Below are 16,883 nucleotides of genomic sequence, written 5' to 3'. Positions count from 1 at the left end.
TGTACCTTTCTGGGAATGCTTGTGTTGATGATAAAATGAGAAATGTTCCATGCCCTTCAATTTGATCATATATGGAACAAAAATTAAGGCTTTGATTAACTTTTCCATCTTTCTGCTCTTGTCATGTAGACTCAGCTGACTTATTTTCATTTTGGCAGCAATAGCACTGAATGGAACTGAGTGCAGAAGAGCCTGTATGTTCTGAACACACCAACCATGTACAGCCTTGCTGGAGAAAGGCCTGCTGGACAGGATGCTGAACCCTGCTCTCGTCCTCTGTCCCAGGCCCGTGTATACTTGGAGCAGATCCGGAGCCGAGTGTCACCCAGCATGCAGGAGGGCCAGGCAACCAGAAGCATAGCCACCAAACGAGACTACCTTGTTGATGCAGCAAAGCAGATCCGCTTAGCATTGGACAGAGAGGTCAATGAGGATTATGAAGCTGCGTTTAACTATTACAAGAATGGCGTGGACCTGCTCCTGAAGGGAGTGCAAGGTATACATTTTATTTAGAGCATCCAAGTGTTTTAATCCACAATAATGTGGGAAGAGATTAGACTCCTGAGGCATTGATGAGCAGCAGATGCTTTGGTGTTCATATTGTTATTGTTTTCACAGAAGGTGAATGTGTCCTGCATAAAACCTCACAACAAAAACTTCTTGGAGTCCACTATTACTCACCACTAAAGTGGTGCCCTCCTTAGTCACACACTTGGCAAACTTTATTGTTTGTTGAATCATCACTGATGACTCATTGTGTATTTCCTGTTATGGTACTGATTCTTATCAGTCAAGGTGGTTTCAGTTTTGGTCATCAGTCTGTGCTGGGCTAGTTATCTTAACTAGGATGGCAGTGAAAATAGTCGGCTTAACCGTAGTACCTGAGGTTAGTGTTCCTGACATGAATCACTGCACTCAGGAGCCATGGAGGAGAAGTTGGGTGTGGAAGATTTAATTTTTTAACCGAGGACTAATTTGCAGTGAATTGTCCCAAAACACACTCTGCCATTTCTGCGTGATGATATGGCAGGAAAAATTGAGTGCTGCCTTCCTTTCACCAGAAGTAGTCAGTGTTATTTTACCACCAACTAATGGAAGTTCCTCAGTGCAAGGGGAATGTTTGCCTCGGAGTCTGAGGGCAGGATTTCCCGGTTGGCGTGTTCCTGACATGAATCACTGCACTCAGGAGCCATGGAGGAACCATGCGGGACCCGCACGCCAACGCGTAAAATGACGCAGGATGACGTCGGGCGGAACTCCTGACATCACCCCGTGTCATTTCAATTTTCAGGTCGGCGGGGGCGCAGACAAATCGGCTGTGTGCCTGCCGACCTGTCAACGGCTAATTGAGGCCATTTAAAAAGTAATTGCAGTAGTTAAAGGACCTGCTTGTCCAACCTTAAGGTTGGCGGGCACGCCGGGAGCCCTGGCGGGCTTCAGAGAAAGCATGAAACCTCAATCACGGGAGGGATGAGGTTTCATGTACGTTTTTAAAAGTTTAACTGAAAGTGATGGACAGTGTCACATGAGTGGACACGTTAGGGAAATTTTATTTTTCTATTTTTTAACATGTTTGAATTTGGCGCTGATCTCCCTGAGGCAGCATTTAGCCTCAGGGAGATGAGTGCGCTCTTTCCCGTGCACGTGCGAAAGAGCGCACTCTCGGCTTAAGGAATTCCCCCCGCCCGCACAGGGAGCACATAACACTTCCTGGCGGACATCACACTGAGTGGGCCTTAATTGAGGGTGCCAATCAGAGGCGCGCCTGCATGTGCCCGCTCCTGAACTCTTTCCCCCCACCCCTCCCTTTCAAAGGTAGAAGAAATAAGAGATGGGGCTCAACAAGGTTATCCAGCTTTGTGGCTTACTATGTAATAGTTAACTAACCTTGAGGGTGGGGTGTGTGTGAGGTGCTATAATTTACACTGCTTCATGGTTATGGTGGGGAAGATTATCCTGATCTCTTTGTGGAGTTTGGATAAAACCGGATTAAGTTTATTTGTGTTGCCTTTCATGTTGAGCAGCTTAGTGGCATGTGTAAATAAGGGCTCCTTAGTTGAGGTGCTTGAGGGTGTGCACTCCCTGTGGATCTGTAACCCACCACAGAGTCAATAGGTTTAGAACAAGAGGAGAGAAAATTGATAAATAACACTTGTTACTTAAATAGGAGAAGGTTACACTAGTGGCAGGAACAAGAGGTGTAGAGAGAACATGAAAATTCAGAATTAATGCTTAGAGCACAAAAATACTGAGACAGTTGATGGCAGTTATTGTGTGCATGGTGAACCAGAACTTAATCTGGATACACTATCTGGTTTGGTTGAAACCAGGGTCTGGATAGCAAATTTGTGTAGTTTCACTTTTCTCTGTAATATAGTTGTTTCAGTGATGCCAGATTGGTACCCTTGTGGAAGTTAATAAAATAAAAAAAGTGGTTGTTTTGCTTTCATGGGCGTTGGAGAATAACTAGGGAAATAGATTTTAAACGAATTGTCAAAAGGATTAGAGAGGAGTTCAGAAAGTTTTTTTTTCACCCAGATAGTGGTTGGGATCTGGAACTTGCCTGAAAAGGTGGTGGAAGCAGAAACCCTGATCACTTTTTTTTAAAAAAAAAACGTTTTTTGTTCATTCATGGGATGTGGGTGTCGCTGGCTAGGCCAGCATTTATTACCCATCCCTAATTGCCCTTAAGAAGGTAGTGGTAAGTTGCCTTCTTGAACCACTGCAGTCCATGTGGTGTAGGTACACCCACAGTGCTGTTAGGGAAGGAGTTCCAGGATTTTGACCCAAAGCACTTCTAGGACTTCAAGTCCACATCTTACAGGTTACGGACCAAAAACTGGAAAGAGAGGTTTCGCTGGACAGCTGTTTTTTGGCTTGTACAGACACTGTGGGCTGAATGAGCTCCACCTGTGCTTTAAACCTTCTATATTCCTATGAGTGGCATGTTGGCATCGCAAATAGGCAATTTTGGTGTGAGTTGGAGAGCTGTCGTGGCACTCCAATTGAGAGTAGTGCCTGGAATCGCACGTTGATTATGTTTTAGCCAGGTTGTCAGGGCTGGCACCTTATGGTTTCTCAGTCTTGCACCTTGGAAAGAAACCTGAAACAGCATTGACAGTCCCCATCTCTTGCTCTGCTGGCAAGTAGGGATGCAGTTGACTTTGATGGAGGTAGCATTGGTGGTGGTGAAGAATCCTGAGATCTTTGCCATTCTAACTTCCCTACAAGTCAGTGGCCTCATCAGGAATAATGAACCCTAAACACTCGCCCACAACTCAGAACAGTGGAGGCTGGGTCATTGAATATATTCAAGGCTGAGTTAGACAGATTTTTGACTGACAGAGGATTCGAAGGTTATGGGGAACAGGCAGGGAAGAGGAGTTGAGGCCACAACAGATCAGCCATGATCTTACTGAATGGTGGGGGAGGCTCGAGGAGCTGAATGATATAAGAAATAGGAGCAGGAGTAGATCATTCAGCTCCTCGAGCCTCCTCCACCATGCAAGGATGACTCTCCTTCACCACATACTATCCATCTGTCAAGGTAATAAGAACATAAGAAATAGGAGCAGGAGTAGGTTCTTATTACCTTGACAGATGGATAGTATGTGGTGAAGGAGAGTCATCCTTGCATTGTACATTTCTTCCAGCATTGGCAGAGACCTGGTAGTTGGTCAACTATTGCATCTGCTGTGAAGTGTGTGTGCCACTCAACCTAATTCTCTGACCATTCTGGCTCAAGCAACTTTTATTGTTCTGCTTTTTTTTATTACAGTTGATCCAAATAAAGAGCGCCGCGAAGCTGTGAAACGAAAAACAACCCAGTATTTGAAGCGAGCCGAGGAAATATTCAACTCTCACTTACAGGGAAGCTTAGGAAATGGTACCGACGATTCTGGGGTACGGAGAGCTGCGTAGAATCTGGCAATTGCTGATATGTTTTAAGTCTTGCAGTACTAAATTCACACTGGATAGAGAGCAGGCCGAGGTCCTCTGACGAAGTCGGTCCTTTTTCCTGAGATTTCTCATTTCTGTAGTCAGAACTGTCTCCAATCTCCTCTCATGCAGATACCTTAATTGCTGTGACCACTCTCTTGAATAGCACTTATGTTATGACATTAGGACTTGTATCACCCATATAATGTAGCCTCAGTTAGCCCATGGCTAATCCTAGAAAGCATGCTATCTGTATGTTCAATGGGACTGGACTGGACAGGGTACTGGTTTTATATTCAAAAAGGCCGGGCTGCCGATGTCCAGACATTCAACAAAGCTGAGCAAGTGATTTTTTTTTAAATAATGTATTATTTTATCCAATATATGTAACCATCTTCTTTCTCCAACATAAATACGCATAAACATGTTTAATTATTATTAACAATTTTGAATAATCTAAGAAGTGGGGAGAAAACAATCTTCATGTAAATGTTTGGCAAATGTTTTCATGTTATCATGCCATTCACTTGCGTAATTATGTCAACACACCATTGCACTACTTGCAAATTGATGGAAATTATATACAAACCTTTCATAATGCCTGTTTCTCTCAAGAAGATATGTGATGAGTCTTCAGATTACATAAGGTAATGGAAATAGAAAATTGCAAGATTATTATCACTATAGTGATGGTGTTCATTCCTATTAATGAATCACTGCTTGCTTGGATTTATTGGAATTCTAGCACAGATGACATCTTACAGGTTGGAACAATACTAATGGATGTCCCCACCACCCCTTTTTAATCAATGGAAAGAATGTCAGTCAGTAGCAGAGAAAGAAATGAGTTTTGACCCATGGTTTTGCCCCCATTCTCAACATCCAACATGTCCAAGCCAGATATAGTATGGGTTTAATAATTAGTGTCTTTTACACTGTCCTTGCAAGTATTCTCAGGACAGTTTTGCACTAATAGTTCGTACGTAATGTATCAAATGATTGCTTTATTCCCCTATGTTTAAAACTAACTCTGTTAATAACAGCATCAACTCCCTTGCTTTTCTTCCATTGTTTGTAGGGTTTCAGTAGCCTGAGGTTTCGGCCAAATAGAATTCTTAGCTCTCCAGTAGAAGATCTGAAAATGTCCAAGGTCATAGCGATCATCGACAAGGTAATCTTTCCCCACCCTTCCCTCTGCCTTCATTATGACATTACATAACAGCATTAGTTGCTAACGTGTAATTGATTTGTAGGTAGAGACTTTTATAATTAAACTGAGAATACAACACAATTTTTTAATAATATTTAAAGTAGAACTGCCAGTATGGGTACATTTGTTTTTTGTTGTGCAAGTAAGATTCTCTGTGATAGGCTATCCATTGTGTTCATTCCACCTAATTAATTGTTACTGATAATGAATACACACTTTTCTAGGGTAATTTGATCTGAGATAATTGTGTTGTATATTGGTTTATAGTGATAATTGGGCATCTTCGAACTAAAGATTTAAAGCTGTTATGACGTGACAGATGGTGTGTGCCAGGCGGATCAAATCCACGAGGGAAAATTGATCACGGTGCCACAACTGTTTTGCAATTTGTATTTTATTTCGGGATACGTGCCTTGAATTCAGAAGTTATAAGACTAACGGGACTTCAGAGGTTTTTGGAAAACTAAATTAAATATTTATTAACAAAATAAAAGATTTTGAGAATGTACATAAGTCTACAAATGACTATTATAATTCCTAAAAACCCTAATTTATCTGGCTGCCAGTCACACCTCTGTTAAGGTAACAGTAAAAACAAATAAATAGATATGAACAGACCAGGCAAAGCAACACATTACCCTGGACATTTGCATTCAAAACGAGTTTTCTTAGCTTTGGTTCCTGGAGACAGCAAATTGATGCACAGAGGTGGGAGGCTTTTCATACTTGTTTTAGATCTTAGAATGCCTTCTCCTCTTACACAACCTCACCTTTACACGTTTCTCCCTCTTTAATGCAAATTCCATTGTTCCAATATGTCTTTGCAACTTTACTTTCTCATAATATAAATCTTTCATAGTACTAATTTTATCAGTAACTTTTGGGGAAAAATAAGCCCTGTTTGGCTTGGCTTCTGGCTAGGTGTAATATCTTACCATCTCTTTGAAATTCAAACTACTCTAATTCACCTAAAGATGCAAATGTCCCTTACACCTCATATTCTAAAACTTCAGCCATGTTTAGCATTTCAAACCTAGCTTCTTGCAGATAACTCAAAGCCTCTAGACCAGCTGTCTCCAATTCAATTAAATTCCACGCGCGCGCACACACACCAAACCCCACTATTAACCCACTTTTACAATAAATCACAATAATATTATGAACATTATATTTTCATGACAAAGCTGAGCAGATTGTTCTTTGTTTCCCTCTTTCACCCCTTCCATAGTTTTTATTCTAAAAACCACGCTTACGGGTACATTTTTCATTCCTGCAGTTTCGGTAGAAATTAGTCAAAAAATATTTCCCAGGGGCTTTCCTCTTTAGTTTTCTGTTGCCTGTTTGCTCCATTTTATCAACACATTGGTGATCGTCCCACAATTTCTGCTTTCCTGGAGCCCTTTTTAGGTATGTGCAGTTTCTGGACTTTCAACACCCCACTACTCTTACTTCCCCATTGTCATTGTCAAACTCTTGCTGGTGGGGGAGGGGGGAGAAGAAATTCAGAGTAATAGAGATGAGTCAAAAAGACTCCAGTCCTCTAGAATACTCCACTTCTGGAACTGGAAGTTGGTTACTTCTGATGTATATCGTCTGTACGTGAGGCCATCACTCATTTGTGAGATGGATCCCTTCGCTCACTGTTTTGACAATATCTGCCTTTCACTGACTAAAGTAATTGTCTTACTTAATTTTAATGTTTCCTTCCCATTCCTGTTTAGGTGCTGTTGGTGCAGAATCCATCCACGAACGAGCCTTTCATTGTCAAAGTAGGTATCTGAATTATAAATAATGAGGAATGCTTTCATAAAAGACCAGTTGTTTGGCACTGAAGTAGTGGACGGTGAGCTTTTGCAGTGTCCCCCAGTGCATTTCAGTTGCCTAAGCTTTAAACTTGGAGAGCAAATAGGAGGGAATTCCTGCCTCTCTATATCCTCTTTCCCCCTTTAAGACATTCCTTAAAATCTACATCTTTGACCAAGTTTTTGGTCACTTGTCCTCATATCTTAGGAGACTTTCGCATTTTGTTGGATAGTTGTCTCTGTGGAGCACCTTGCGACATGTTGTTATGTTAAGCGTGCTATATAAATGCAATTTGTTATTGCATGGCACTGATCCAGAATCCTGGTATTTGATGAAAATGTACCATGTGACTGCATATTTTGAAATCCTGTGCACTATACCTCTCAGTCTCAAATAAAAACACACAATGCTGGAAATAACCAGGTCTGGCAGAATCTATTGAGTGAGAAACAGAGCCAAGGTTTTAGCTGAAAGACCTTTCATAAGAGCCGGGAAGAGATAGAAATGTAATAGGTTTTTGAGTAAGTGATTTGCCCTATTTAAATATCAACTGTTTAACTCTGCAAGAATGCATTATTTGTGTTGTCACACTGAAAATGCCACATTATCAGGACATTGCTTCCAGTCATAAAGCAATATTTAAGGGTAGCAAATTTTGGAAGTTCTGAACATGACAAACATTGTGTAATTTGATTAAAAACATGAAGCTCCAGGTATGGAGCAGCAGGGTGGGTGGGTTCTGAAATAGAAGGTCAAAGAGGCACCAAATAAACTAGGGTCAAATTCACCTACTGGCAGCTTCTCCACAGCACCCTGGTGAATAACCTGCATACTCAACAAAAGTTAGTTTACGCCTCAGTGTAAATATGGTGGCAAGTGCCACTAGGGATGGCAGCCCTCCCAGTATTACCCTGACGTCTCCAGGAAGTGAAAATTAGTCTCTTGGACAGAGCTGCAAGCAACTCAGGAGAGAAGAACTTATGTTTCATTAGTCAAAGAAATATTGGAAACGGGCAATATTTGCAAACTGCCAGGCAGAAGGTCCTGCGATGGAACTTGCAGGAAACTAGAGTTGGCACTCCTAGGAACCATGGCTACGCTTGTGGTTTTTTTTTTGAGATGGGATAGCCTCTGAAATCCAAACCCCCAAATTTCATGTATTTGGGTTGATCGACACATCCAAGGTGTCTGCCTGTCTTGCCAAAGCTCCTCATTTTGAGCAGTTGGATTGAAACTGTTGGATGAATAGGCTTAGTTGTGGCACTAGACTTGGACGCCTGGAACATCAACGTGGCTGATGCCAACTTCATGCCTTCTAACATAAATGTTCCAAGTTGCTTGGCAGATGGATGTAAGGAAAATAGATGCCAGACCAGAAATTGTTGGCCTAGATTGTGTTTTAAGTCCTACACTGGGGCTGGATTCCACAACCTTTTTAAACTCTTAATGGATGTTACTCATTTCTGTACTTCCCTCCCCTCATTTATGAATCATGCCTTGTTTGACTTTTGTTTGCCATGTTGACTTTACTCAGCTTTCTCCTTGGAACAGTTGAAAAAAAGTCATGTAGGATCAGTTATTCACAGAAATATATTTGCCATTATCTCTTGAACATTTGTGCCACATCACTGTTGTATAAACACAGCAGAATGAGCTGAATTCATTTTCAGAAATGGTAGCATAATACCATAGAGTGGTAGGATTATGAGATTGTATGGACAATGATTTCTCGAGCTTAAATTTCTCATTGTGGAAAACACTGAGCGGAGGACATAAGAAAAATGAATTGGCAAGGCCTTTCTTGTGCATCCCCAACGGTTGGTTTTAGAGGCTTCGGAGCAAATTGGCTGTCCAGTGGTTTAACCATGGGTTGTGTGTGGCAAAAAGACACTCAGACCAACATATTCTCCTTTCTCCTTTTTATAGAGCCTGCCCAAATGTAGTCTGGTGAACCGCGAACGTCAGACGATAATTCCACAGGGTGTTCCATTTATGGTGCGACTTCTGCAGTATTATGTCAGTGATGATGCAGTCTTCCTTCACCTGGAGCATGTACCAGGTAATGACCTGCTTAAAGTGATTTGAGGAGGAGGAATGATGTAGGGGTGACATTTAAAGGATTGTATGATGGGAACCCAGATTCATTTGTGGGGAAAACCAAAAACACTTAATGGCCAAAAAGCTTGGCATTCAAGGTTTGCTAATTATAGAGTATGTGGCCCTGACTAACTGACATGCTTTATGGAGGCAATTAATGAGTGAGTAGGACGAGGTAGCCATTCCTGTAAAGGGACTTAATAAACAAGTCTCTGTTTGGCTCTGTGTCCCCCTCTCCCAGTGCCAGCCCTGCCCTGACTTTTTTTTCTTGCATATTAAACATATTTTTCCCCCACAGAGGGTATGTATTTCCTCCAGTGCACATACAAAAAATTAGGTTTGGATTTTGACCTAAGTAGTAGATGTGTGGAATGGAATCCCATCATAGTGGTTACATTGAGCAAGTACAATAAAAATAAATTGATCAACTATCTGGTTAAGAAGGGAGCAAGGATTACATGGGTAAATATCCTAGATGATCATACACTCTAGCGTGCCCTATTTTTCATGTTCTTTCTGAGACACTGAACCGAGGTCAATATTGATTCCTTAACCAACATACCTGAAACAGACTAACTGATCATAATCCGTTTGTTTATGGTAGGCTGCCACCTGTCCTCCATAAAAACGATGATTATGCTTCCAAAGTTCATGTTAGCTGTAAAGCATTTTGGAATGTTCTGAGGTAGAAAAGTGCTATAGAAATGCAATTTTTTTGTTATGACCCCGAGTTTCATCTGCAGAATGTAACTAGTCAGGCTGAATAATGTTGATTAATGTTTTATCTGCAGTAATACAGGCGAAGAGACCATGATAGACCATGCAGGTTGTATATGGACTGTTAAAAGCAGTGAGTTCAGTAGGATAAATGGGCATTAAAAAATCATAACTTCCTATCTCTTGATTAGAATGATTTCACTTACACAAAAATCTGGAAGAACTGGAAATGTCTGAAAGACTTGCATTTACATGATGCTTTTCGCAACCTCGGCATCCTGAATGAAGTACAGCTAATTAAATACTTTTGCAGTGTAGGCACTGTTTTTATTTGCATTCTTTCACAGGACGTGACTAGGTCAGCATTTTTGTTGCCCACCCCTAATTGCCCTTGAGAAGGTGGTGGTGAGCTGCTGCCTTGAACCAGTGCAAGCCATGTGGTGTAGGGACACCCACAGTGCTGTTTTGAAGGGAGTTCCAGGATTTTGACCCAGTGAAGGGACAATGATATAGTTCTTAAGTCAGGATGGGGCGTGGCTTGGAGGGGAACTTGCAGGTGGTGGTGTTCCCATGTATTTGCTGCCCTTGTCCTTCTAGGTGGTAGAGGTCACATGTTTAGAAGGTGCTATCAAAATGTGCTGTGTAATATAGGAAATGTAACAGCATGCTCCCACAAACACCACTGTGAGTCTGTTTCAGTAATGTTGTTTGAGAGCTAAATATTGGCCTTGATGGCAGGGAAGATTTCTTTGCTCTTCAAAATTGTACGCATGAGAGAAGCCATTACCTTGCTCTGACAATAGAGCACTCCTTCAGTGCTGCACTGGTACGTCAGCCTGGATTTTGTGCTCCAGTATCTTGTATACGACTTGAATCCACAACTTTCTAACTCCAGTGATAGTGCTTTCAACTATACAGCTGGTACATGGCTGTGGCTTTAATCAATTTTGGCTTTGCTTACTGCTTTCCATTGGTGGAGCCACTGTAGAAATCTCTGTTTTCCATGTCTGCAACATGTAACACATGAGCCTCATTGTTTTCTTCCTTTACCTACAGCAGGGAAGCTCTGGCCTCAGCTGCGGCACTCCTGTCTGTCCATCGCAGGAAAAGGCATGGAATTTCCAGAATGCTCCAGTCCAAATCACAAAACCATTAAACTGAAGAACAGCTACACTGCTCCCTCTCTCTCATTCATGTATAATGACAATTCCATACTTACATCCAACAGCGAGAGGGATTGGCAAAGAGAGACCAAGAATGAAACAAATAGGGAATGCGACAAAAAATATGGGTACAGCAGTGATGGTATCAGTAACCCACAATTGAGTACACAACAAAGGCTTGTGAATGACCAGTCATCGAACCAAATAAATGGCACAGACCAACTAAATACACAGAATGAAAGTGTGAACGAGGCAAACCTTTGGCAGGGAAAAAATGGAATTTCAAAAGATTGCATAGGATTGAATGGCTTGAGGGGGAATGTTGAGGGGACAAGTTTGCAGGTAACACAGCTGATATACAGTGATCATGTAAACTTTGACCTCACTGCCTTGCTTTCAGAAAAGGATGCTGAGTTGACTCAAAGCAGTAAAACTGTGAACCACACCATGACCATAACTGTGGACCGTTTGCTGCAAAAAGACCTTCAAAGTGAAAATAGTCAGCTTCTCTACGAGGGTAAGATTTTACGGTCCCATGATTGTTTCTTGGAGACCAAGAGCTCCAATACCACATTGAGCCCAAAGTTATCAAAAACTCACCAAAGCCAAGCAGCTTCAGATTTGTTGAAAGAAAAAGCCTTGTTGGTTAATGAGGAATCTTGGCATGGATCTAGCCCAATTAGAAGTCCTGTTAGAGCCACCAGCTTGAACTTGAAGGCTAGCAGAAGGCAAGGGCAAAGGGGTTCATACCAAATTACAGTCAATCCTTTGGATACAATTGAGAATAGTAGTAAAGTCAGCTGTGTTATGGATAATTCTGAGCTAGTCCTTGTGGGATCATCGTCTGCCATGCCTGTGAGAAATACAGCTGTCATGCCTGTGAGAAATACAGCTGTCACTGTCTTGGGAAAGGGACAAACAGAGCAGAAGACTTCAGTAAGTGTACTCTGTCCTGTACAGAAACCTAATGCACACTTGATATCGTCTTTACCTGTAATTGAGCCTCCAACAAAGTCATTAAAATTGAAAGGTATCTCAACTAATGAAGTGGAAGTATTGAATTTTGAAGGTGAGAATCCTGAGAGGATTGACCATCAGCTTAAACTTCTGAACCAGATTCCAGTCTCTGAAATTTGCTGTGACCACGAGGACTGCAACTCCAGAGCTATTTTGAGCAAAACTTGTCTTTGCAGAGCTGAAAATGGAAGGTCCTCAAACAGGATTTCAGGGTCTTTAGCCCCTGACAAAGCAGAAGATGAGGAGACTTCATCTCTTACACCTCAGCATCCAAAAGCTGAACTGTCCATCCCAAGCCAGGCCTCCTTTGGTCTGTCCGAGGATCAAATTAGAATCTGGGCAGCTGAGATGGTTCTCGCTTTGGAAAGTCTACATCAGCAGGGAATTATATGTCTGGATCTAAACCCAAGAAATATACTTGTGGATAATGCAGGTGAGACAAATAGGAGGTAAGATTTACACTCGCATTTCTCAAATAATGATTTTTCTGTCATGTTGAAATGTAGGGTGTTGTGTTGTATTGAGTCATTGGCTAGAACTACTGTTTTCTATCTTGACAGGTCACGTTTGCCTCACGTACTTTGGTCAGTGGAGTGAAGTTGAAGTTCAGTGTAGCACTAAAGCCATAGAGGATATGTATTGTGCACCAGGTAATGGCTGGGGTTTGGGAGTGCAAGACTCAATCCAAGTACTGTACTGGATTTCTTGGTGAAGCACCTTGGGACATTACTACTTTTAAAGGCGATTATATGAATACGAATTGTTGATTTACTTGCACTTAGAGCATATATACTGAGGCGTACAGATTCTAAAGGTTCTACATGCTGTGCTTGGCCTGAATTAGCTGATCTGAGCTGTGCTTTTGGAGCATTAAAACCATGGTTCTTTGCTCCTACTTTTTATGCATCAGCTGATTGAAATTCATATAAGTGGTAGCTAGATGAGACCTAAACCAGGTTGCTTGTCATGGGCCTCTTGCATGAGCAGCCTATCAACCACTTGATTTATATATAAAGAATGGGTAACTGGGCAAGGGGAAAGAAAATTGGACAACTTGGGAAGTGACTTTTGATGAGTTTACTGGGAAGAGGTTAATTTATCACCCTTTGCTCGCTGATCTACGTTGGCTTCTGGTCAGGCAATTTCTTGATGTTTTTCAAATCTCTCCATGACCTTGCCCATCCATATCTCTGTAACCTCTCTGGTTCCCCAACACTCCTGAGATACCTGCACTCATCTAATTCTGGCCTCTTGATAATTCTGGCCTCCTTGAACATCCTTGATTTTTAATTGCTCCACCATTTGTGGTTGTGCCTTCGGTTGCCTGGGCCCTAGGCTTTCCCTCTCAAAGCCCCTCTGACTCTCTACTCTTTTTTTTGAGATTCTCCTTAAAATCTACGTCTTTGCTTGAACTTTTGGCCGTCTGCCCTAACATCGCCTTATGGGTCTTTTAATTTTATTTTATAACACCCCTGTGAAATGCTTTGGGATGTTTTATTGCATGAAAAGTGTTATATAAATATATGTTGTTGTGGAGTGATCTCATTCTACCTGATGTCCATTTGCTGGACATTGGAGTTAGCATTGAGAAAGGTCTGTTTTGATGTTTGGTTAAATTGCTGTTAACTTTCAGGTTTCGTCTTGCTTTTCTCAGTGACTAAAATTATCCTAGTGATTTTGTCATTATTTTGTTCTTCAAGGTGCATTACCAATTCTGAGTAATGGAAAGTAGAGTTCAGTGTAAATAAATCTGAAGTAGTGCAGCACATATGAAGGCCATTCAGACTGTCATGCATGTGCTGGTTCTTTGAAAGAGCTAGCCAAGGACTCCCATTCTCCTACTCTTTTCTCATAGCCCAGAAAATTTATGCAAAAGAGCAGAGAATGGAAATGTGATCTAAATAATAAAAAAAGCAATAGAGATCCATTGATACAAATACAAAAATCTTTAAAAACAAGATTGTAAGCAAAAGAGGCCAGAGCTATAATTAGTACAACAGTGAAGATTAAGGGGAGGGGTAGGGAGCGTTTGAGGGGTTCAAAGGTTGGAGAGGGTAGGTAATGAAAAATTTAGTCAGCAAATTTGTAACCAAGCGGCATAAATTTTAAAATTAGTACCAAGCATCGATTTTTTAAATGTAAAAAGGTTCTTAGAATGAGTTTTATTACAAAAGTGACTCTGCTTCAATAGACAATCAACACTTGAGAGCAAATTGGATAAGTATTGAAAGAAAGGAGAGTTTAAGGAAAGAACATGCAGAGGGCTTAGTGTACCTAGCACTGTAAGGTGTATAGTGGGCTAACTGACCACCTCCTGTGCTGAAATTTCTATGCATCCTAGGCATCTTCCTTTTTCCAGACTGTAGCAGATTCCAGCAACTAGTTGTGAGGTGTAGCACATGTTGGACTCGGGGCAAAGATTCCTCCAGTCTACTCCTTTTTTTGTTCCAGCTCCTAAATTCAGAAGAATAACAGAGGTTCTCGCCTTGCTTATATCACCTCTTGAATGTGATTGCCAGAGGCACTTATTTTGGAAGAAAAAATTACTTCCAGTTGTGTTGCACCTTTTTTATTATATCCATATCTAAAATGCTTCCTAGTTGATGAATCACTTTTGAAGTGCGGCCAGTCATTTTACAAGCGAACATTGCACACAGTAAAGTTCCACAAACCGAAAATGAAATAAATGTGCTCTTGACCCTTGGCTGAAGGAGGATTGTCTTCAAATATTGCCGTAAAGATCATTTACATCCACTTGAACATATAGACAAGGCCTCGGTTTAACATTTAAATCTGAAGGAGTACTTGAAGGGGTGCTGCATTGTCAATTTTTAGTCTAGAGTGTGCACGCAAATCCTTGAATCGGCCTCGAACCTATGAACTTTTGACTAAATGAAGTGCACATGAAAAGCTAGTAGTGAAGTTCAAAGCTGTGGAGTTTCGGGGTAAAATTGAGAATTTGTAAGAAATTGCCTAAAGAAAGAAAATTCATTCTGCATAAAGGATTAATGTTGAGATCGTGAGGTGCAGGAAGATGGGTGCTGAGTGTGGCACCCCAACATACAGTGTTAGGACCAATACTGATTCTTAGTTTATTTTGGATTCCGGTTTCTGTAAACTGGTCAAATTTGCAGAGGATATTCATGTGTTAAACAAAATGAGCACATTGAACAATTTTGAATTAAATTTAATGGCAGTAAATGTGAAATGGGAAGAAAAATGAGCAATGCATGTACTAAGCAGAGGATGTGGATTGAAAGAGACCTTTGAGTCTTGTTAAACTCGACGCTCGACATGACCAGTGAAAGCAGTGCAGCAATTTGCAGAGCTGTTGGAATGTTGAACTGCATTAGCAAAACAGTAAAAAAAAAAAATACTCAAGGATGTTGTGTTTAAACTCTACTGTGCTCTGGTCAGGATGCACTTGTGTGCTGTGTTTGGTTTTGGCTGCTGAGAAACAGGGGGATTTGCATTGTAGAGGTGGGCCATGAAGCAGATCACCAAAGTCAGACTTCTTGAGTTATGAGGAAAGACCGAGAGATTCTGAATTTCCAGCCCGGAAGAGTGACACCGGACAGGTGCTGTTTCACAGATGTTTGGTAGTAAACTGTAGAGAAGAAGTTAACCTGGGAGTAGGGAAAGAGGAGACCAGATTCAAGCCAGTAAGTGGAAATTTTAGGACTGATATCGGGAACCTTTTCACTCTGATCCTCCAAACGGGCTGGTAAAGGCAAAAAGCTTGAAATCATTTAACAATTAGATGCAATAGTGGGGGAATGTAAAGCTGCTCTGAATGGATGAAATAAGACAGGGCCAAATAGCCTTAAATATCTTACTCCGAGGCAAGAATGTGCTGCCAGATGAAGAAAAACTACAAGGAGAATTGCCCCTGCACTGCTTTCACCTCCCAAATTACGCTGCTTAAAAAAAAGTGTAGAACATTAGAATCATAATGTTTCTATCAATTTGAGATCAACTTCCCAATTTCTAAATGCTTGTTTTGATTTTGACAGAGGTCGGTGGGGTTGGAGGAGTAACAGAGGCCTGTGACTGGTGGAGCCTTGGAGCTTTGTTGTTTGAACTTCTAACTGGGATGGTAATTGTTGTTGTTGATGCTTTTGTGACATCGTGATCTTCTGTGTTACTGGCTGTGTATGTGATGGTCTGTGCATTGACACCACCTGACCCCATTGCTGCAAATAATTTTCCTTTAAATGAACCCAGGGTTTAGATCTACATTCTGACTCCGATCCATTTGTTGATCAGCTTCTTTTCTGTGAAGAACATCCTGATACCAATCCTCAATTTATCTTGTGCTAGCTTTAATCTGTGTCCCCCTTCAACACAAGTTTTGTTGAATATCATATTCTGGCTTTACGCTTTCCATTCCCTTAACTATCTTGTTTACCTTTTAATAAGGTCACCTCTGTGATACCTCCTTTCGAGGCTCAAAAACCTGAGTTTCTCTAGTCTTCTAGCTCAAACTACTGATGCTGCTGCTCAGCATTAAGATTCTTTAACTGTTCCAGCATCTAAACTATTCCCTTGCACCTTGGTGACCAGAACGTGACGCATAACTGGGGATGCAGACTGACCAGAGCACAGTATGGTTTGATCACAACCTTCTCAAACTTGTTTCGGTTCTGTAGTTTGACATCCGGTTGACTTTATGGATGGCTGTTCTGCATTGGTTGGATTTGTAGCATGTCAAATCTACTACACTAGGTTTCTTTCAACTTCATCCTTAATCTATTCAAATGCCATTTGTACTGAAATACTGTTCCTATTTTTTCCTTGCGAGCAGTACTTTACAGTAGGCATTAAATGTAATCTGTTGTTCTGTCTGCTTGCATGTTTTGTTAACTTCTTCAGTGTCACTGCCACTCATCTGCAAAGTTGACCAATTTGCAATAGGTTGAATTATGAATCTAAGTCAT

General features: G+C 41.2%; 2 protein-coding genes across 2 annotated transcripts in view; one reads left to right on the top strand and one right to left on the bottom strand.

Moving 5' to 3' along the window:
- The window catches only part of dlst (dihydrolipoamide S-succinyltransferase), a 531,988-nt gene that overhangs the window by 426,115 nt on the left and 88,990 nt on the right, over positions 1-16,883 (bottom strand). The window lies entirely within an intron of this gene.
- Positions 1-16,883, top strand: part of rps6kl1 (ribosomal protein S6 kinase-like 1) — a 35,449-nt gene that overhangs the window by 13,652 nt on the left and 4,914 nt on the right. The window contains exons 3-10 of the mRNA XM_078562136.1: positions 159-496; positions 3,779-3,903; positions 5,018-5,110; positions 6,871-6,918; positions 8,879-9,011; positions 10,823-12,379; positions 12,507-12,596; positions 15,960-16,042. Coding sequence (XP_078418262.1) covers positions 217-496; positions 3,779-3,903; positions 5,018-5,110; positions 6,871-6,918; positions 8,879-9,011; positions 10,823-12,379; positions 12,507-12,596; positions 15,960-16,042 — 2,409 coding nt within the window. The 5' untranslated portion in view covers positions 159-216. The remainder of the gene's footprint in view (positions 1-158; positions 497-3,778; positions 3,904-5,017; positions 5,111-6,870; positions 6,919-8,878; positions 9,012-10,822; positions 12,380-12,506; positions 12,597-15,959; positions 16,043-16,883) is intronic.

This window comes from Cetorhinus maximus, chromosome 18, assembly GCF_964194155.1.
Source record: "Cetorhinus maximus chromosome 18, sCetMax3.hap1.1, whole genome shotgun sequence".
NCBI lineage: Eukaryota > Metazoa > Chordata > Chondrichthyes > Lamniformes > Cetorhinidae > Cetorhinus > Cetorhinus maximus.
Note: the sequence above shows the minus strand (reverse complement) of the source record. Positions and strands in the feature narration are given on the sequence as shown.